General features: G+C 36.8%; 1 protein-coding gene across 1 annotated transcript; it reads left to right on the forward strand.

The window, feature by feature from the left end:
• LOC139147084 (deubiquitinase OTUD6B-like) lies at window positions 1-22,662 on the forward strand. The gene is made up of 9 exons (XM_070717946.1): window positions 1-121; window positions 2,288-2,442; window positions 16,500-16,589; window positions 17,056-17,193; window positions 18,948-19,013; window positions 20,025-20,133; window positions 21,050-21,111; window positions 21,492-21,604; window positions 22,082-22,662. Exons 1-9 carry the CDS (start codon window positions 43-45, stop codon window positions 22,167-22,169), a joined length of 900 nt encoding a protein of 299 aa, XP_070574047.1. The 5' UTR covers window positions 1-42; the 3' UTR covers window positions 22,170-22,662.
• The last annotated feature ends 1,510 nt before the right edge of the window (window positions 22,663-24,172 follow it).

Raw genomic sequence — 24,172 nt, forward strand, 5'->3', positions numbered from 1 at the left:
CAGGTCAAAGTTCACAGTTATTTCATTCAACTTTGCTTGAGGATGGCTGACAATGGTGAGGGCGACAGTGCAGAAGAAAGACTTGCTCAAGAGCATAGAAAAGAGCGCAAAGAACTACAAGGTAGTATGAACGTTCAATCGTTCCGTCATTGAACTATTTATAGGGTCTCTCACACATCGTAACTGGTTTGGTACGTATGAGTATGTAGTTTAATACGACATTGAGGTGTAGCATTTTGATGATACAGATTACTGGATTGTCACTGATGTTACCACGCACTATTGTTTGTATCGTTGAAATATTTGATGATTCAAGTTATGGCTAGGCAACATACATTCAATATAAACAGACACGCTGACCCCTGCAATGGCATATCTGCCGATATCTTATTTTGAATAATATAAAACATCCTATATGTTTTTTGTGAGTGAAATACCGCATGAGGGCGCGATACTGTAAGCTTGCCAGATCAACGGAGAAAACTTGCTCATCTCATTCCCGAAAAGAGTAAAATCCTGGAACACACTTATTTTAAATGCAAGTATGCAGAAAAATGTTCGGAAAAATGCATTTCTTAGTTTGCGAGTAAACAAAGTCGACCTCACCAATATAAAAAAATCAGTGACCGCAGGGCAATGACAATAACAAGACTGTGACATCAGACACATTTGTTATGAAAAGTAACTTATGCTTCGCTTCGATAAAGTTTGTATGTGCGATGTGTGATAGTGAGCATGCGTGCGTGAGTGCTTCACGAACTCTACAACGTGTGGAGCGGTCTCAGTCAGAAAAATGTAACAACTTAGCCGGCTATTGAACCACTCTTTTTTGGGAGTTGAGATTTAGCCGAGCGGTTGTCTGTGGCCTCTCCGCTAGGCGACTGATGCCGTATGTTGTGGGTTCGAACCCGATTGAAAACTAGCCGTATTATGATGACAACAATTCGAGTGCAAAAAATTCATCTAATCTTGATAGGATTTAAGTCATCCTTAACTATGTGAAATGCAACTGATCTGCTACTAGTATTCATGGATGATTGGATGAATACTGTGTGCAAGTAAAATATAATATGAAGAGCAAAGTTGATGATTTTGATACTTAATTAATGAGACTTTAAAGGACGAGCCTTGAACATAATCTTACACTGATAGTTAAATCACAGTAAATGTTCCTCTTTCCCACCAGTTTTCAGATCATTTTCCTGTAAGATTTTGCTCACTTGTTCAGTGTTTCATCTAGAGAGGGGGATGGGGGATTCCCCCTTTGTTGATGTGTTGGCACCCCTAGTTGGGGACAGCATAAGCCCCATGAAATGGTGCCAGTCACACCCAGAGATACAAGTAGAACACATGAACTGGTAAAACTCCACCTCCTTAATTTCTGGTAAAGGGGAAAATCCCCCCCCCCCCCCCCCCCCCCCCCCCCCCCCCAGTGATGCCATCCTTGATGGAACACTGCTTGTTAGTCCTCAGACGAAGTCCAGGGTACTAATGGTTTGGTTTCCTTCCATCCGTCCATGCAGATATCTCGGACATGTCTGAGCCAATTCCTTTCAAACTTGGTACAAGGATAATACACTATGGCATACATATGCACACCAAATTTTGGGTGTGGCACGCATAATTAGTGATAATTTGCATAATTAGTGATTTTTGAAAAAGAGCTCTGTTTCTTGAGAGACTGCACCCAGTTTGATGAAACTTTGTACACATGATGGTCACACATAGCTCTAATATGGCACATAAAGACATTGGTCAGTGTTGGGGCTATCAATTGCTAATTTGCATAAATTATGAATGTTCATAATTCCCCTAATATTTCAATAAATACTGACTCAAATTTGATGAAACTTCTTACAGATGTATACATACCAGAGCTGTAACTTTTGGCGAAGGCATTTAGCAGGATTATGTCAATTAATAACTAACTTGCATATTTGATGAAATTTTGTAATTAGGGTGCTATTTCAAAAAATACCCACTCAAATTTGATGAAACATGGTACAGATGTTGATATACCAGAGCTGTAACAGTATGCAAAGATGTTTTGCACGATCATGTCATTTAATTGCTAATTTGCATATTTAATGAATTTTCATAATTCTGATGATATGTCAAGAAATACTGACTAAAATTTGATGAAACCTGGATACAGATATTCAAATACCAAAGCTTGAACTGTGTGCAAAATCATTTTGCAGGATCATTTGGAAAACATGGCAATATTTTGTCTCAGAATATTTACTATTTTGAGATTTTACTTGATGTGCTGTTTTTATTTTGTCAGCAAAAATACAAGGTATGAAACATGCTGTACCAAAAGGTGACAAGAAGAAAAAGAAGGAAGTTACTGCCGAAATTGCTAAACTTGAAGCAGAACTTGAACAAAAGCATGAACAAGAAATCAAGGAACTGAAGGAGTCTGCTGTTTCCGACACTACGGTTAGCAATTATTTTCTCAAAGTTTGCTCTAGCTTGTAGCAGTTTTATGTTTGTATTTTGAAGGTTTTATAAACCAAGAATGCCCTTTACAGAATTTTCTGCAACTTCTCTAGGCAAGGATGGCTGAGCTTTGGGCAGAGACTCTGCCTTGAAACCACCTTTGGCAGAACTGTCTGTAAATTGTCTATTTGACCACGCCATTGAATGGCTACAAATAAATAGGCAGCCAATCATGTAGCTTGTTTCTACTGTACTTTACGTTGAAAATGACAATGCCTTCAAGTGACCCTTAAGAATATATCACTGGCAGTTTTTTCCAAACGATCAAAGAAAAAAAACTTGATTTTATATTAAGGAGAATGATTTCAATATTACATGCATGGTGGTGGCAAATTGAGCTTTTTTGCTATCATGCGTTTTGACTTTGCAGATCTAGTCCTCCATCTCCACCCACCACGGTGCAACGCTTAACTTAGCTGCCAAAACTGTGTTGTATTCAATTTGTGTACTGGATCTTCACTTTGCAGTGAATGAACGAGTATTATAGATAACAATCATTGTCACTGTTTAACAGTGATGCTACCAGTTAGAAAGGCAATTTTAAATCAAATTGCCATGAACTGTGAGATGTCTGGTGAGAGTTTATAGTCAAAATTAACCAACGGAACTGCTCACTATACATTCACATTTGAATCATATTTGAAACATTTTATGGCTAGGGTCAAAAGAAAATTCAGTCCAGCAATACATCCCCCTGTATCCAAAGATCGCATGTGTGCTGTATCACTGACACAGACAAACGCAATGATAGAAGTTGCCTTTGTTTGGTTACATTTCTGTTACATTTCAGTTTAACAAAAATTTACAACAGTGGTTGTGATTGGTCTGCATGATTCAAAGCTTTCATCGAGAGGCATCAGACATTATCATGAGTGTTCATGCATGGATTGGTTGGGGTCTATGCTACACTGACCAAACCAAATTATTCAGACTGGACTGGTAGAATTGATTGTTAGATTGTCAGACTCAGATCTCAGATTCCGATTTAGATCTAAGATCTAACATCAATTAGTTATATTCAGTCTATACCGTATATGAATTGCCATGAAATATGAAATAGGTCATACAAGTCCGTTTTAAATCTACAGATTTACTCGTTCGAATGGTCGCGGTTTTGATCTATTGCCCAAGGTCAAGTGGCCTGATAGTGTATGTCTCCATGTATGGTCTACAGTCCTCTGGTATTGATCACTCATATTACCCTAAACACTCTCACAGCTTGCTGGCTACACACTATGGCTCATGTAGCCTACTGAACCTAGCTCAGTAAGCTAGTGCAGCCAGCAAGAAAGTACTACTTTTTTCAGCAAGATTTTTAAGTACCGGTAAACTGTGAAGCCCTAAGGTCAAAGGATGTTCCCTTCACTCGAGGGACCATGGTCAAAGTTTGTAAGTTCGGGATTCCCAGATGGAAATAATCACTTGTTTGATTTTAAATGTAAGCAATGCCTTTCCGTATCAAATATGTTTCATTCTTAATTTTATGTTAGTTATTCTTGAGTTCTGGAATTTTAATTGTTAATGTGACGTATGTCAAGTTTCTGAGATCTGAATCTGAGTCAGAAAATTTAAAGTCTGAGAATCAAAAAAGTCAACTCTACAAGACCGTACAATGGACTTTCTGTGGCATTGTATTACAGCACATTTGAGTTTCAGTATGTGGCACACACAGATTTATTGGCTGTTACGTACAAGTTGTTTTACTCTAGTACATAACATCAAAAGATATGACTACTGCTGCACATTCTCTTGTCATGCCAAATGTTAGGAAATAAAACACTGTGGCAGAGCTTAAACCTATTGAAAAGTGACAGTTACAGTAATTTTTCCGATTTGGTCGTATGATTGGTTATAGATCCTTCTCCAGGGTCTATGGATTGGTTGTCAACTAATGGAGCTGGGAGGTCACTCACAGAGTGTACTGTCTCCACGGTCAATTCAACCACATGGGAAAGTTTAACAAGTTTTTAACATCAAAGGGTGTTATTTGTAGGGACATGCCATATTTTTATTGAGAATATTGAAATGAATGTAAAAATTGAATCTAGTCTTTATGGAATTGACCAAAAAATACACATGTACCGGCAGCCTATAGAACCCCAAAGTGCAGCTCAGGACATGCTGCAAATTCATTAGTTGTGGCTGACAGCCTTTCAGTTTTGATGGCTTCCTATGAACTCAATGTAGCTCAATGTCAACATCCAGTGTTGAACACTGCAGCAGTAGTTTCTAGGGGGAGTTAGGGTTAGCTGCAGCAGTAGTTTCTAAGGGGGAGTTAGCTGCAGCAGTAGTTTCTAGGGGGGAGTTAGCTGCAGCAGTAGTTTCTAGGGGGGAGTTAGCTGCAGCAGTAGTTTCTAGGGGGAGTTAGCTGCAGCAGTAGTTTCTAGGGGGGAGTTAGCTGCAGCAGTAGTTTCTAGGGGGGAGTTAGCTGCAGCAGTAGTTTCTAAGGGGAGTTAGCTGCAGCAGTAGTTTCTAGGGGGAGTTAGCTGCAGCAGTAGTTTCTAGGGGGAGTTAGCTGCAGCAGTAGTTTCTAGGGGAGTTAGCTGCAGCAGTAGTTTCTAGGGGGGAGTTAGCTGCAGCAGTAGTTTCTAGGGGGAGTTAGCTGCAGCAGTAGTTTCTAGGGGGGAGTTAGCTGCAGCAGTAGTTTCTAGGGGGAGTTAGCTGCAGCAGTAGTTTCTAGGGGCGAGTTAGCTGCAGCAGTAGTTTCTAGGTGGAGTTAGCTGCAGCAGTAGTTTCTAGGGGGGAGTTAGCTGCAGCAGTAGTTTCTAGGGGGAGTTAGCTGCAGCAGTAGTTTCTAGGGGGAGTTAGCTGCAGCAGTAGTTTCTAGGGGGGAGTTAGCTGCAGCAGTAGTTTCTAGAGGGGAGTTAGCTGCAGCAGTAGTTTCTAGGGGGAGTTAGCTGCAGCAGTAGTTTCTAGAGGGGAAGTTACTGAAAAATACCCAAATTTTCTTTGCTGTCGTTGCTGCCAATCAAAATTTATCTTTGCCATTTGTACTTTCTATCAACGAAACCAATCACCTTATCACAACCTATCTCTCAGTATTTTGCAAATTATCAATTGCTAAAGATCACTACCAGTTGCATTTACACAGATGTACGTTCTTCCTAGACTTGCTCCAATTCTGTGGGCATATAAATATCAAAATAGAGTAAATTGAAAGAGTAAACTTCAGCAGATTGTTACATTAGTGGTAGGCGTCGCGTAGACTGGGTTTGCCCACAACCAGTAACTGCTTCTGAGAAAAGCCAAGTGACTGGGGCCAGTCTAGTTCTAGGGAGGCCAGCAGGTCGCCCAGGACGTGCTGAATTGACACTCAATCACCAGTGACTTAGTCATGTTCAAAATTGAAAAACATCGATAACGGGAAAGAAAATTGTGGAAAAAAATACATGAGGCTAAAAATTAAAAATGCAGCTATTCTCTCATATGTTTTTTATTTCTTTATATGAACTACTTACTTTTTGAATAACTGCAAATTGAGCTAGAAACGGTACCGGGAACGGCGATCTGAAACATGGCAGCACCTAATATTTACATCGCTGATTTTGAAACGCATTTTTGAAGGTGAGCCAATCAAAACATCCCTTACATCGAATACTCATTTGAAAGCCCAGATCTCGCTCTTTCTTGCGATATAAGGTTCTTCACCAACATAGGGCAGTGTATATGACCAAATCCGAGACAAAAAATTGAGAGCGATTTTTCCAAGACCTAACCCGACCAACTCTCAGTGAAACGTCCTCTAGTACGCAGTTTATCATTATTTCTTTTGAATTTTTGCTAGAAAAATGAGAAATTTTGAACAGCTCACGTATTTATTGACGGCGATATTGACCACGCTTCACAGTAAGTGAGGCTACCCACAATTCTCCATGATCCGTACACACGGAGATCACTCATTGAACTGGAGCAAATTTCTTCTGTACACAGAACAGCTCGGTCCATATATCAAAATTCTGGGACCATAGTTTTGATAATCATAATTCTCTAATTTCTCACGGTGAATAATGAGAAGATCAATCCCTTTTGCGCAGAGGAGATAGCAATTTTGTGATTTTGTCGACATAGATTTTTGACAGCCATACACAATATTTTCAAGGAAACTAAGGGAATAAGTTGCATCTGTGTTGGCAAAAGAAAGGGTATTGATTTTTTTAAATGTTTGTAACAAAGGAAATTTGCATGTCTGACAGGTGGTATGATGAGACCATCTTAGTTGCTGATAACTTTACCATGACAAGTATGCAATTTTTAGCACCTCCAAACATCGACTTCTCATTCAATTTACTCCTGAATTTTAAAGATGATCAATAATTTTGGAACATAGTTTTAACCAATAATCCTTAAATTAAATTCTAAGTTTCAAATTGTTCAGAAACTGATAAAATTGAAGAAGCCTTTACCAAATAATGTCAAAACTCCACATGGCCCCAGTGGTGATGTTTTGAAAGCCTTTATTTGGATAAAATACTTTTTAGCGACGAAGTTACGTAACTGAGGAAGCTTATAGAGTTGGGAGAGGCAAAATTGACGTCATTTCCGTCAACAACTTCCGTAAAACTTTTTGTCACACCACGTGATCAATGTTATCTCATGACCATAGCATACCATTCACGCTGCACACTCACTATCAGCGAAAATAGTATCGTGTTGAATTGACATTATAATTGAACTTAGAGCGTACGTGTGAGTGTATTGGCTTACATGAAAATGCGATAGACAATGATGCATTTACGTTAGAACGTCCATGCTCGATCAAATTGTTTTTGTTCTGTCAGTGTAAATTACGAGATTGGTGGATGTGGATGGACATCTTGCGTGCGTCTGGTCTTTGTCTGACATGCATGTCGTTTCGATCTCCTTTTTACTGTGCAGGGGAGAATGAATTACGTTCCTCATGGGTTTCAAATATGTAAAAAAAAACATGAAGTTTTGAGTGGATTTACGATTTCGTTTGCAAAATTACGAGCGAAAATTTCAGCTTCCCATTTCATTGGCGCGACCGTGCAAGAACCTCTCAGTCTCCTACTACCTCAATGATCACGTGTTGTACCACACGAACATGAAAGGCTTCTGAAACACTCAGTGTGTAAGCGTGTGGAATTTTCGTAGTGTTTTTTCTCATCTAATTTGGCAAATTATCAGCAAAAAACCGCAATGATTCAAGGTAACCCTTTCTTCTCAATCGCTTCCTGGAGTTTCAAAGTCATACCAACGAAAATGAGTGAAAAATTTCGGTGCAAAAATCATGCATCGGCGAGAGTAGAGACTGAGAGTATTCATACAGAAATAGCCCATGATTCGAGCTTGGTTTTCGTGTTTTTCGTTTGAATTTTGGCCAAATAGTCGCTTTTAGCGGGTTTTGAAATTTTAAAAGCATCTAAAAACATTAAAATGACTTTTTATTAACAAACAAAATAAAAAAATGAGAAATTCAATTATTTTCTTCTCATGAAATCATGTCACGATGCCTCCTCAACAGAAAACTACAGCTTATACAATAAATGTTGTAAGGTAATTTACCCTCCTCCCTACAAGTGTTTCAATACTTGTAATGTATTGAAACACTTTACTCTCCTTTCTACAAAGTTACAAATTCCCTGGTACGTGAAGCAAACATTGTTGCTGTTCGATACTGCAATCACGGTCGTCCCTCATGGACGGACCGTGCTACAATACATCATGGACGACCATGAATGAGGCCTGGCTTACATTTGCCTCTGTGAGTCCCGCGTACCGGTCGTCCTTCTTAGTCCAAGTTTTACCTACTTTGCTTGAATCAAAATTTGGCCTGCCATTACTCAGTTTGATAGTAAAAACCATTATATCAAAGGAAACTTTCACAAACAGAGTTAGAATACAAGGGAAAGGAGAAAAACTTGAGGTTTTTCTGAAAGGTCAAATCTGGGTCATCTTATGTGATGTCATAAATGAAGACCCTTTAAGTACACAATTATGGTTCAAAAGAAACCACCTAGGGAGGTCTAATAGGTACAATCTTATGATACAAGGTAATTTCTTGGTGCTTTCCAATTTAATGGCATTAAGCTTGACTGTCAGTTTTAAATTAAATTTTATTACCAGTTATGGCAAAGGGAAATTGTCAACAGTAGTTGCAGTAAGCATATCCATTTCAAATCATCACATTAATATTTCTGCGGATTCCTCCAGTTTAATGATGTAATAGTGAACATCACCAGACATTTCTTGATGATATCAAAATATCAAATGAAAATGTTCCTGGGCTACAATGTTATCATTATCATTAAAACTATTAATACTATTTAAAACATTGGGAAATGAATTGAACAATATAATTGTGTTTTGTTTCAAAGATTTTGACCTGACTCTTTTTGTCTCAAAAAAATACTTATGCTGAAGATGCTATTGAGCCTGCTTGATCAAAACTATGACAAAACACCACAATACTTGTATCTACACTGTCACCATGTTACCAAATGCTTTCTTCTGCATGGAAAATTTGTATTTGTGTGGCTAACAAACCACTTAAGGAGCTTGTAGTGTAAGTTGTCATACTGTGAACACTGACTCAATGCTGCAGAAGTATTCTGTATCTGTGGTAATATACACTTCACATTGCTACCTGATTTTTAGAATTGCCACCTAATTATTTCTTGTGGCAAAAGTTTACCACTAGAAATGAAAAAGTATTTCAATCCCTTCAATGTCATAAAAACACAGATAATTAATGTCATAAAAACTAAACAAATATTTCTTTAATGTTTAAACTATCATGAACAACATACAAAACATCTTGATTTGTAAAATTAGGAACTCCTGAATGCCAAGAAGCTGTTGCTACACTTGAGATCATAAACTGTTTAAAAGTTGCTCAAATGGCTACAAGATTTTTGATTGGCTAATGAGTTGGCTAATCATTTTGGTGATTTTAATGGGGAACCCTGCAGTTTATGCACATACCATGTGGTAGCAGTAAACTAAATGATACTGAAAGTTTCACATGGGCACAATTTGACACAACACCGGTGGCCTATTACATACTTACCCTTAGTGCACCTACCTGACTTGCCTATTTAACACAAGGTACCAGGTCATGATGACACACAATGACAATGTACCGGTGTTGTTTTATTGAAATACACTACATGTCCCCCCAAAATTTAATTTGTCCCCATTAAGACCTACTATGGGTCACTGTGTCCCCATGCTAGCGAAAGCTGGCTGAAACACTGTGCCTGTATACATTACGTAAGATACTATTTTTGATACACAGAATAAGGACACAAATTTCAGTAAGTTACAGCTACTTTTCTTTACAGTGACATTAATAAAACCATACGCATTTACTCCTTAAATCATCTGAAATTCAAGGCAAGTGAATTTTTATTCCGGACAAGTGAAATTGAAAATTCACTTGCCTATGACAAGTGAATTTTTAAAAAATTTTCGAGCCCTGTTATATAAGTATGTCCGGTTCTGAGATGAGCTGTATTGGCATCGAAAGGAATTTGTTAATAACTGACAATTAATATACAATCAATTTTGAAATTTACTCAAAACTTTTGAGACTGAATTTGTAAATTTACTAAGAATTTTCGGAAGCTAGAGGGGAAACAGACATAACAGTGTGATGGGCGGACCAGAAAGTCCATGGAAATCAAGCAGGTTGTTCTTACATGAACATTGCTGTTTGGTGTGTTGATTTGTAACACGTACACTATGCTAACATGTTTCAACACCCAAGGAAACATTTGCAACTTTATAGTCAATGCGACATATTAATAAAATTATTTTAATTTTGTATCGGAATATCACAAAACAATGTTGTCATCATCGCAGTCCAGCTGTTATGAGTAAGCATGTGTACTTGGCTGGACCGATCAAGTTTCTGCAAAAATCATTTCACTATCAATGACAAGCTAAAGTGACGTCTTTAATAAATGTGTCCATTCAATATCCAAAGAAAATCAAGGCTATCAATGACACGAAGAAAGTTTGTCAGTCCCAACGGACGAAGTCTGGGGGGACTTATAGATTGGGTCATGTCCGTCTGTCCGTTCACGCAGACTAGCTGTGGGTCCATAGCTGTGGTGTTTTCAGACGGGATTCATGCCTTTTACGGGCTGGTATTGACTTTTACGATTTTAACCCCGCCACCGTTAAAATCGTAAAAGTCAAAACCAGCCCGTAAAAGGCATGAATCCCGTCTGAAAACACCACAGCTATGGACCCACAGCTACACGCAGACATGCCCTGGTCAATTTCTTTCAAACTTTGCACAAGGATAGTACCCGGCGAGTCCCAAAACCCGGACCGAGACGAGTCGAGACGAGACCAAAAGACCTCCTATCTTACTCATAGAAAAGTTACGGTTTTTTGCACATGGGCAGCATCTGTATCAATGCCAGGAGAAAAAGGACGTTGTTTCCACTTCTGTCTTAGTTAGTCAAAGAAGTGATTCCCAATCCCACCCTACCATCGACTATGCTTGTTTTTTATTTTCGTACATTCTATATTTTTTACATCCATGATTCTAGTCAGTGGTTACTTAGCCCTCCGAATCTGAATCTTAATCTGAGGCTGCCTCAAATTCCACACACATAACATCCCGGCATAACATACATGAGTGTACTATCGTTAAGGTAGAAAAATGGTGCAGAGCCACTGTAATAAAATTAAACATATGAGCTCTCAGTTTACTTTCCTATAATGTGTTTATAAATGGTGAATCTAATTTCTAAAAAATGATTACTTAAATCTCCTGTATGTATGTTTCTAATACAAGTGTTCAATTGGCTCCGCTACGCACGCAGTTACGTGTGTTTCGATGTATGATAGCGGCCATGGTACGGCGGCGAACACAGTAGATATCATAGTAGAATCTGAATCTGGCACTTATCGCTTAGGCCAAAATGCCGACGCAGTTCGCATGTTTCGAGCTCGCCTTGAACTCGAGTTGAAAAACCTAAACAAATCTTTTTTCAGTTGTTCCAATCGTTGATTGTGCTATATCTTGCTTTGTGCATCAATCTTTGACACTCTCAATAAACTGCAAGCTTTCTGTAGTGTTGTATATAGGCATATAATGTATTTACAACGCCTGGCCTGAGGGGTCATTATGGTCTCGTCTCGACTCGTCTCGGTCGGTTTTGGGACTCGCCGATAGTACCCTACCCCATACAGATGCACGTCGATTTGTTTCACAATGCGATCAAATTTGGCCGTGTTAGACTTGGAGGACTTTTTAGTTTACACCTCCATAGACTCCCATGTATAAGGCAGTTCTCCATAGACTCCCATGTATAAGGCAGTCCTCCATAGACTCCCATGTAAAGGCAGTTCTCCATTGACTCCCATGTATAAGTCAGTGCTCCATAGACGCCCATGTGTAAGGCCAAGAAAAATAAAAATTTAGTTTCTCATCGTATTCTAGTGCAAAAAGGATGCAGTGACACAGTTTTTAGTCCCCACGGATGAAGTCCAGGGGGCTTATAGATTGGGTCATGGTGTCCGGGTCATTGTGTCCGTTCGTCCATCCGTTCGTCCATCCTTTCACACAGATATCTCAGACATTTTGACAAAATGTCACGTGACCTTGGTGACCTTTGACCTCAAATATACGTATTTGTCCATAACTCAGTAACCACAAGTGCTACACCCTTCATATATGGTATGATGGGATGACGCCACATATTATACCTCATTAATTATGCACATATCTAATTTGAGCGAGCAATAGAGCTAGAGGTCTGATTTTTGGTATATAGGGATAACTTAGCAATACAATTTTTTTATACAAAATGTCACGTGACCTCAATGACCTTTGACCTCAAATATACATATTTGTCCATAACTCAGTAACCACAAGTGCCACACCCTTCATATCTGGTATGATGGGAGACCTTATGACGCCACATACTGTACCTCATTAATTATGTGCATATCTAATTCTGAGCAAGCCAATAGAGCTGGATGTCTGATTTTTCGTATATAGGGATAACTATAGGATAGAAATTTTTTGACAAAATGTCATGTGAACTTGATTTTTTACCTAAAATATACGTTTATGTCAATAAATAAGTACCACAAGTGCTATGTCCTTTATATTTAGTAGGATGGGAGACCTTATGACAACACACACTTTACCTCATTTATTATGCACATATCTAATTCTGGGCAAGCGAATAGAGGTAGAGGTCTGATTTTTGGCATATAGGGATTTATTAGCAATACATTTTTTTTTTCAAAATGTCACGTGACCTCAATGACCTTTGACCTTGATTATACATATATATGCATATCTCAGTAACCACAAGTTCTATACCCTTCAATTTTGATAGGATATTAGACCTTAAGATGTCACATCTTGTACCTCATTTATTATGCGCATATGTATTTCTTGGCTGGCCAATACAGCTACAGGTCTGATCTTTTTTCCCAATTTAGAACCATAACTTAGACATGCCTCATGTGTTTCAAATTGGAAACAACGACATAGACCTATGTGCCCATAGATCTCAACATATCAATCCAGTGATACTTCTTAATGACCACATTCCCTGCCCCATCAAGACTAATTACTCTAGGGAGCCTCCAGTAATTACAGGTGGGGTGGGTCGGGGGAATTGGGGGGAGGGTCACTTTTTAGAAAACAGTTCAAGGGGGAGGGTCACTTTTTATAAACCTATCTTGGGGGGAGGGTCACTTTGGACAGAAGCTGATTTTATGGCCAAAACTTTGATTGTCCGTGTGATATTTCCTGAATAGGAAATCACCAACAAAATACGCACACACTTATAGACCGCCATGCATAGTGAATTGACATTTGGTGAGATTCCAAAATCAAATTTCTTACACAACCATAGACTTGTAACCACTCTAGTCTTATCAAGAACAATAATCTGAATAATCAAGCATACATAAATGCACAGATTTATCTAATTTTGTACTGAAAAAAAATTATTCATAGTTTCATCATAGACCCCAATGCATAGTGAATTGACATTTTGGTGAAATTCCAAAATCAAATTTCTTGCACAACCATGGACTTGTAACCATTCTAGTCTTATCAAGAACAATAATGTGAATAATCAAGCATACATAAATGCACAGATTTATCTAATTTTGTACTGAAAAAAAATTATTCATAGTTTCATCATAGACCCCAATGCATAGTGAATCGACATTTTGGTGAAATTCCAAAATCAAATTTCTTGCACAACCATGGACTTGTAACCATTCTAGTCTTATCAAGAACAATAATGTGAATAATCAAGCATACATAAATGCACAGATTTATCTAATTTTGTACTGAAAAAAATTATTCATAGTTTCATCATAGACCCCAATGCATAGTGAATCGACATTTTGGTGAAATTCCAAAATCAAATTTCTTGCACAACCATGGACTTGTAACCATTCTAGTCTTATCAAGAACAATAATGTGAATAATCAAGCATACATAAATGCACAGATTTATCTAATTTTGTACTGAAATAAAATTATTCATAGTTTCATCATAGACCCCAATGCATAGTGAATCGACATTTTGGTGAAATTCCAAAATCAAATTTCTTACACAACCATGGACTTGTAACCACTCTAGTCTAATCAAGAAAATTAATATCAATAATCAAGAGTACACAAATGCAAAGATTTACCTATTTTTGTATTGGAAAAAACTATTCATAATTTCATCATAAACACCATGGATAGTGAACCAACTTTTTAGATGAAATTCAGAAATCAATTTCTTGTACACAAATGTTCATTTTACTTCCCTATTCAAGCAAAGTACATTTAAATACATTATCAAACATATATAAAATACAGATATAGCATGTTTTGTGGGGGTAAATTGTCAATAATTCGCCTGATAGACTCCATGTATTATGATTTGATATTTTTGGATGAAGCACTAAATCAGCTACATCTTGCCTTCCTATAGTTGCACAAAATATGGTGACCCTCCCTAAACTGTATGAAATACCATATCTCTTCAAAAATTCTTGCGTGATAAATTGCGACTGTCCCTCCAAAACACCAGCCCTCCCCTCTGTAATTTGTCCCTAACATAACAATTGAACCAATTGTTATGTAAATTAGCTGATACTGTTTTAGTTATTCCCGGGGAGAATACCGCAGTGGTTGGGGGGGAGGGTCAAGTTTTAGAATGTCGGACAAGGGGGAGGGTCACATTTTAGACGGGAGGATGGGGGAGGGTCACATTTTACGGTACAGGTGTTCGCGAAATTCCCCCGGCCCACACCCCCCCCCCTGTAATTACTGAAGGCTCCCTTATTACTATGTCATTGTCAAGACTTGTTTAGAATTATATTTTCGTTTTAGACTACAGTTCTTTGATGCAGTGTGGTCGTCTGGCAATCCATCATCACGGCAGATGTAGTGCATGCAATACACAGTCCACACTGTCCAATCATGCGTGCATGTTTCCTGTATAATTCAATTTGGTCAGAATTTGTAGCAAGGCTCATACAAAATCTTGGAGATAAATCAATTTGGATGATCTATGTAACATCTATGCAAATTCCAAGTTTGGTGGACATGTGAAAATTATGTTTATTGCCTTCATGTACATGATTGCATGTTTACCAAGCTGGACGCTCACTGCTAAAAAAACAATAGGTTTTATTACAGTTCACATTTCAACCCTGTCTTTGCATCTTTCTCAGCAACATTCCCCAAACCTCTCTCCTTGCATCCCTACCGCTAAATGCACTGAGGAGCACAGTGTCATCACTGACGCTATTTTTGTAGGTAGTTTTAATGCAGTAGAGCTATTCAAAAGTGTTCATCAGCTCAAAAAGACCTTCAATTTGATATATCACTTATGCCATTTGAGCTTAATATTTTCATTTTGTCATTTCTCGTTAAGTGTCGTTCATCCGTTGCCATGGATAAATCCAATATGGCCACCATCGTAATCGCGTAATTTAGGATACATTTGTGTGTGCCATTGAAATCTATCTCCATGCCAAATTGGTACAAAAAGATGTTTTATTAACAAAGTTACAGCAAATTTACTGTAAATTTCAGCTAAAACTCCTTCATTTTTGTCCCATTGTTCCCATTGTTATTATATGTATTGTGATTCTACAGAAAGAGTAAAAGTGAATGTTTTAAAAAGCTATAAAATTGTAACCGTTCATCCAATTCGAAAATTAAAAAAAATGTTTAGCTTCTCTCATTGAAATCTAAAAAAACTACATTAATTAAAATGCAGATTGAACATTTCAAAATTTCAGTTGGCCTCCCTACTACTAGTTCTTTCCTATATATTGTGCATTCTTTCAATAGTGTACTCCAAGGCAGTAAATGTGAAAAGGTGTGACAATAAACTGTTGGTCTATTTTTTTCTATTCAGAGAGATAGTTTAATCAGACACAGCAGAGACTACCGTCTATGGTTTAATGATCATTTTCTGGTTATTTTGCACCTAAAATTTGTATCCAACAGTACTCTCAGCAAAGCAAAAATGAAAACATGTCCTGTCTCTTTGGATAAATTGTTGCATTTTGGTTGGGTGTTTCATTGTGTTGAACGCTAATGGCGTGCCAAACAAGAAATCTGTGGGTGTTGAACACTAAAACTCCAAAGTCAAATGACGAGCACTGTAATCTGTATAGAATTTTACAGATGTAATGCAAATAGCTTCCATGCATGTTTTTTCCCAGGAATGTCTCTGATGTATTTGACTTTTGAGAGGTGTTCTGTTTTTGATATCATGGTTGAATATTGTTGTAAAATAATGATTTAGTTTGAAGTGCAGAAAAAGTATAATAAGTGATTTGCTCGAGCTGTAAATAATCGTCATATGGCCTCAATAATTTAGATATAAATTTGCAGGTTATGTAATATTCACATCGCATATCAACTGTGTTAATGGATATTGTGAACGCCTTTAATGATGTACCTGCACTAAAATATTATTGACTTATTTTAAGACATTAACTTGGGTTGAAGGAATTCTGAGAATTGTTTGTAATATTTTTCAGGAATCTGACATTGTTTCTGAGGTGAACAATTTGACAATAGCAGCAACAGATAAAGTACCACAGAAAAAATCCAAAGCACAAAAGAGAAAGGTGAGAATTACAAAGTCTTTTGTTGATATTACCTAACTCAAATTACAACTGACTTCCAAAAAATAGGAAACCAATCTTTCCAAGTTTTCTCACACATCTCCAACATTTTTCTTAGTTTTATCCATGTTAATTAATATGAGAAAACAATGGAAGTATGTCAGAAGTTCTAAATTATTTATTGCTTTGAACTTCTTTTTGCCATGACATCATGTTGACCTGTACAGTAATAAAGTACTATCAATAAATAAGCAGCCGATTTGACATGTTATCAATTGTGTGAGATGTTTAAAGTCCAATGTGATCATGATAATATAGCACTATCAGAAATGTGGTAAATTTCTTTGAAAGTCATACAAGATGACATTGAAGAACTCTCAGATTTCTCAGAAAGCCAAACTTGTTAAGTTTACAAAGCATGCATTGTCGGACTCTTATTATTTTTAAAACTTATTTCTTACTTTTTCAGGAGAAAAAAGCTGCCAAGGAGAAAGAGAAAGAGCAAAGAATTGCTGAGGAAGAAGCCAATAATATTTACAGTGCAAGGAATATTGAAGCTAGGAAGCTGAAAGAAATACTTCTACAACGAGGACTTGGAATAAAAGAAGTACTATTCTTGAATTTAATTAATATTGTAATAGTTTACTGTTCTTAAGGAGTCATGTTGCCAGTGAGGTTTAATAAAGAGAGAGCAAATTGTTACAGAGATTAAAATGTACTGAACAAAGGCTATCAAAGTGTGAATTATGGTAGATTGATAAATATAGAAAACCAATGTGTACGTCAAGTCACTGAACATGTCCTTGTAATTTTTAGTCATGTTTGTGGAGGGACCGTGTTTTAGTGTATAGCATTGAAATGTTGAAAGGAACACTGCTTTAACATTACATCAAAACAAATGTAAACTTGACACAATCAGAGAATTGAAGTTGAGGACATCGTATTAACATTGCACAGTGGGAATGGTTCCCTATCAAAGGATTGGCAAACATTTTTATAGTTAACTGTACTAGTTAAAAATGGCAGTGACTTGGTTGATTTTGTGATTTTTTACAAATGGTGAATTAGTAGTCGCGCCAGCGGCTTACTGACTACGCATGCGCATATTTATATATACTATCCGACTAACCGGAAGTGTACCCTTCTTTCATGGGCGCCGCCCTGTTTGTTTTTTTTTGAGTACTCGTAAATAAACGAATACGAAACAAATACTATTGCATAACATGCCATTTATAAAATATACCTCTTTTATTAGCCAGTAAATGTTATTATGCACCTTGTCGCTGATACAAAATATTGTTAATGTAGATAAAGGGAGAAAACTGTCGTGCATATGAACGGGGGCAAACGCAAAGAATGCTGGGATTGAATTTTAGAAAAAAGCCCCAGTGTCAATAATTAGATTCAAAATTGCCAGTTTTTAGACGGAACGCTATAGTTTTCAGCTTGCAAGTGGAAGGTGGGCAGTGCGGTTACCATTGCAATGATAATGATTGCATAATACGCCCCTTGTTTAACGCAATAGGCTGTTATCATTGTAAAAATTGCCAATTTTTGTCCAAAATTGTACACGTTACAGAAAATCTACACCTGCACTGCTGCAGGGTCCCGGCGGTGGCAGTCCCCGGGTTGGTGGGTACCCATGCTTGTTACCCAAGTTTGAAAAGTACCTCCTTTCCTAGAATATTTCTGAGAAAACACCCCTATTTGTGGCAAATTGGGAGAAATTAGCTGTAAAAAAACATACCCTTATTTTCGAAATCTAGGAGGTTAGTATGTTAACTCCAGGGTTGACCCTGGAGGTTGACTTTGTATACATGTATATACATCACAAATGTTTGTCCTCACCTGATTTTAGTCACATTCATACACAATCATCTTCCTTATCCGTGAGTGAGACTAGACGAGATTTAGTGTCCTAGGGGAGATTATGAAAGGAATACCCCTAATCTCGGAGGTTACTCTGAAAAAGTACCCCTTTTTCTCGATTTCACGGACCTAGAATCTCCGAGATGACTGAAGAAAACACCCCCTTTTCCATGAATTTGGTAACGCGCATGGGTACCACCAACTTGGGGACTGCCACCACCGGGTGCAGGGTTTGACATCGTGTACGTACGTGAACTGCTTTCATCAGAGGGAAACTGGGCATATTAGTTGTCATACAAACGTTTATGAAGTAACAATTAATTACATTTTATCATGAATCAATACAATAAACATTGCCAATCTTAACCCCTGGCGCGACACCAAGGGCTGGAGCCCTATATAATATTTATAGCAAATATAATGAAACAAAACTATGTGTAGTTTTTGTGAGGACAGATGACCTAGATCTTTCTATTGTTTTTGTTAAGACAGATCTCTTCAGATGGACACTGTCTTTATAATGCAGTTCAAGATCAGTTAGAGCGGCATGGCGTGCAGGTTTGTCAAAAATATCCTTCACCTTTTATTTGTCAAATTAGTGCAGTCTGCAGCATCCGTGGTTTGGTTTCATGCCTGATGTACCGGTACCATACTGCCCTTTATTACAGTTGACAAAACATAATTCAATTCAATGATAGAAAACATAAAATGTTGGTTTCTTGAATTCATGCAGTGAACTGGTAAATGATCAGGACTGTTCTATTTTCAATGTCATGTCCATTGACAATCAGGAAATCAAAACTCATTCAGTATGTTTATATCACTTCTATTCAGATTGGAGTTGACTTTTTGACTGTCAGCATAAAGCTACTCTTATCTGAATCTTCCCATATCATACCGGGTATGTACCGGTAGATTGCAAACAGCCCATGGAAGGGTCATCACATTTTTCTAAAGGAAAACCTTCAGATATCAAACCCACAGTGTCTTCATTCATGAACACAATATATGCCAATGAGCACAATGACAGAGTTCAGACTTTGCAAAAATATTTTATTAAAGAAAAAGTCATGGTAATGGACTTGTAGTGTCTCCATGGCCCAGTGTGACCTCAATCAGGTGGTTGCTGTCACACAAAATATCTTTGAAAATCCAGAAATACACCAACAGTCTTGTGCTAAATCACCCTGTGCAAATATACCAGTGCCTTCATGTAGTCATGGATGTACAAAATAGAGGGAAAGACTGCATTAACTTGCATGGTACCTGAAACCCGGGTCCTTGCCTGACCAACTCGGGTGACAAACAGAAGACTTTTAATCCCCCAAGGTGTTAATGATCTATTGTAACATTTATCTTATCCAGCTGGTGCCATTGTAGGAAAGGCAGGTCTGAGACATTAATCCTCTGATAACTAAATAGGGAAGTTGGGTATTCCTAAGTTAATGGAGCTTTCCCATAATGGATATGTGAATCTGTGGATGCACTGAGATGAGGCATGGATGAGGCAATTGAAATATGCCAGTTCACACAATAATTTAGAATTTGTTTTACCTTCATCTCATACAGACTTCATTGGAGAGTTTGCGTAAACAGACTTCAGAATACATGCTGAAGCATGCTGATGAATTTCTGCCATTTTTGATAGATTCCAACACTGGAGATCTTTTAACGCATGGTAAGTTTGCAGAACTGTAATTGTCACGTCAAAAATGTCAATGGCCTGACTTTCTTGATTTGAATGATAGGAGATGTGTAAGTCCCTATGCTGCTCAAGCTCAAGTTCAGTCACCACACAAGTTCAAGTTCAGTCATAAAACAACACTAGTTTTCATCCACACATTAAAAAGTGATGTGATATCTTTGTAAAGCTTATTTTACAGTGACAGGTTAAGTACATAAAATGAAAGTTAATTTTCTAGTGTACAAAAATGTCACAAGAGATGCTTTTGTAAACTTGTGATTTGCACTGAAATGTTTTCAAATTAAATTTTTTTATAATTCATCCTGTTTTAATCTTTTTCTTTCAAAAGTGTAGATAAAGAAAAAATAAAGCCTTATTCTGCTGAAATAACCATACACTGAAAGAGCCTTGTTCGCTCATCCTAAAACTTTCATCAGGATAGCATTAAAGGGACATTATCGCTATCTTTTGACCTTTTTACACCAATATTGTTGCAAACAAGTAGTAACTGATGTCGTTCAATTTATTGAAAGATGTCTAAAAAATTGTTGACCAGAGACAACTCCCATCCAATTTTGCCTACTCTGTATAGAAAAACCTCGGGTCAGGGGTTAACAGTAGCCCACCTAAAACCTCTGACCTGAGGTTTTTCTACACAGTGTATGCAAAATTGGATGGAAGATGTCTATGGTCAACCATTTTTTAGACATCTTTAATTAAGTCGAACAACATCAGCAATTGTTCGTTTGCAACAATATTGGTGAAAAAAGGGTCAAAAGATAGCGATAATGTCCCTTTAATGATGATGTCACTCTTGACGCATTGAAAGCTTTTTCTTTCTTAAATAAGTCTGGTCAGAGATAATGGTAGTATGCAAATAGTAATTTACTTTTATCTGTTTTTTTTGTAGATCAATATGTCAAATATTGTTCTGATATTGCTAACACAGCAGCTTGGGCTGGACATCATGAAGTAAGTTATAAAAAACCCTATTTTTGTACACATATTTGTATTGCTTTCAGATCTTCTGTCTTTTTCTTGCTTTTGAAAGTTCTTGGCTGTATTCCAAAGTTTATATCCATTAAATTGATATCCAGTATATTGTCAGATTTTGGGTTGACTTCAATTTGTGATTAGTATTATCAGATCTCTCCAAATGTTTTTAGTGCATATCACGTAACATTTGCGCGCATATCACATTGTTTGGTCTAATATGTACCAATTCTTGTACCATGAATCTTAGAAAATCAAATCTGTACAAAACAAATCACCCACTTTACAATTGATGTCTGTTATCTTATGACAATCACATGAGTTCCATTGGGCACTCAGTGTTTGTGGTTTACTTTCAGATCAAGGCTTTATCTCAGATATTTGAACATTGTATTGAAATAATCCAAGCTGATGGACCTCTCCTTACAATTGGAGAAGACTTCTCTGAAACAAATCCACAAATTATTTTGTCGTAAGTATCAGCAAATAATAACAAATAATCAAAATGCATACATTGCATAGAAGACAGTGTGACAGTTTTCCTCAGGAATTTACCATTAAAAGATGAATTGTAATTATCTGTCACAGCTTAATATCTATGACCATTGTTTCCACAGGGAAATTTGTAGGAGATTTGTGAGTGATTTTATACATTTATAACAATACAAATAAAATACCTTTCCACAAGAAAAGAATATGCAAATTATGCATTGTTTTGTAAATAAGTCATCCTTTTATTTTTCCAAACTGTGAAGAACCCTCCAGTGACTGCCAATTACTCTTATTAAATGACATTCCTTGCTGTGGTTAAATTATGTTTAAAGCTGCTTACATGTGAAAAACTCTGAAATCATGTTAGGAATAATATACAAGGAAAACATTCAATGTACAAGGAAAACATTGTCTAATGCCTGGTACATAATTCAAATGTTGTGTTTCTTTAATACAGATACCACAGACATGCATATGGTCTTGGAGAACACTACAATTCAGTCATACCCAGGGAACTAACAGAAAACTCTGATGAGGAGTCATAGCGAATTTAATTACAATGATATGTATGTGTAGAAAAGAATACAGTTTTATGAGTTTTGATTTCCTTTTATGCTAATTTATGCAAATACAAAGTACCTGGTATGTAATGCAATCAAGCTAAATAATATAACATGAAATATTTAATGGATGTTGCTTTAACTTTTTTATCAGTGAAAATTTTTTCCATCACTTTATGTATCATCCTAGAATAGAATGAGTTCTTTGCTTATCATAGTCTTCATGCATAGCAACATCAGTGAAAATGCATTGTCTGTCTTTCAAATATTGCATGGGTTAGTTTAACATGTCATAGGTAGAGGGGCATCATGATTTTTGGTGAGTAAATCTACCAACTCTAGAATTATAAGGTTTCCGAGACAAAATATTGTGGCTTACGTTACTCTTAGAAGCTTATGTGATGCCGTTTGTCTAACTTAAAACTTGGAGAAAAATTTAAATAAAAAGATTTAAATAAAATGTTGAACTTTTAATATATATATACTGTTGGTGTGCTTCTTTCAATATCTCCATGATTTTCTTTGACAAAGTTGTACATTTGTTTTATATTCTATTTGTCTTTCACTTTACAAATTCCAAATCATGGTGATTCCTCTCTGTGCTCAGCTTATGACTTTGCTATGTCCTTCGATTAATCCAAATTATCTTACCTCCTTTGTCCCCATAAAATGATTCAGTCTATCAAAATTTTATGATTATATCCTAACCTAACATTGACTCTTTAATAAGTGTACTATAATAACCTTCACTTGTGTTATGAAAATCATTGTTGTTTGTAACACATTTGCTGATGAAATGTACCGGTAGGTGCCATGACTGCTACTCTGATAGGTTTCCACTATAAACTTTTTGTTCAACATTTGGCTACATGGTCTACAAAACGACTAGAAAAGTATAAGTATACAATTGTTTTTCCTTAAACCCCTTTATTTTCACTTTGACTCCGTGTTCGGGCCTCTTCACACCAATAAGTCATAAAAATTATCATAATGACAACTCAGTCATTAAAGTTTTTAGTGATCTAAGTTGAATATGCATTAGTTCAAGTGCTTACAGGTGTAGGCTTTATCTGTATGTCCTTCATAAATCCATTCATATTGTGGAAGATTTTATACATTAATTTCTCATTAAATCAAAAATATGGCCGTCGTTTGTACAATAGTATTCTGGTGACTAGTACACATGAATTGTATGTTTGTCTCAGAAACTTAAATGCCTTTATCTTCAACTAACCTAGTGAAGGAAACAAGGCAATTCTGTGATCATCAAGGAGGTCATAGCAAATGTTTTTTCCATTAAAAATGAACATTTTATTGAGATGAAAGCTTTCTGGAATCAGACAACTGTCTCACAGCAATATGCATGTTCTAATAAATATAAAGAGCTATAAGCACATCAAATACATGTAGAACGCCAAAGCTGTCTTAAGTAGTGCATCTTTATCATGTAAATGTACTGGTAATCTGTTGTGTAAGTGTTGTCATATGTTCATTATGATCAGCCTTTTTGAATACTTGGAAAAATGCTTGTCGAGAACAACTGTAATTATGCCAAACTTTGACTAAGATTCCAGTAATAAAAAGGATTTTAAGTGGACACAAGATAAATAAACATCCCACAATCAATTTTCAAAGCATGCAGTGTCAACTCCTAGATGGTCCCATCCCAAAACCCTGTGAACAATTGTGAGACTTCCATGAAACAGACTGGATTCACCTTGCTAGGCATGGTCCTCCACTCTACGGTAGTGGAGAACAATGCCTTGCTAGGCATGGTCCTACACTCTACGGTAGTGGAGAACAATGCCTAGCAAGGTGAATGTAGCCTGTTTCATGGAAGTCTCACAATTGATCCGTCAGTCGTTTCTTTGTTTGTTTACTTGTTGCTTTTTGTTTACTTGTTTTGTTTTATTTACTTTTGTTTATTTAGTTTACTTGTTTGTTTTTTATTATTGTGTATTTTTTTTTCTTTTTGTTCGATTTTTCTA

This window comes from Ptychodera flava, chromosome 13, assembly GCF_041260155.1.
Source record: "Ptychodera flava strain L36383 chromosome 13, AS_Pfla_20210202, whole genome shotgun sequence".
In the NCBI taxonomy this organism is placed as follows: domain Eukaryota; kingdom Metazoa; phylum Hemichordata; class Enteropneusta; family Ptychoderidae; genus Ptychodera; species Ptychodera flava.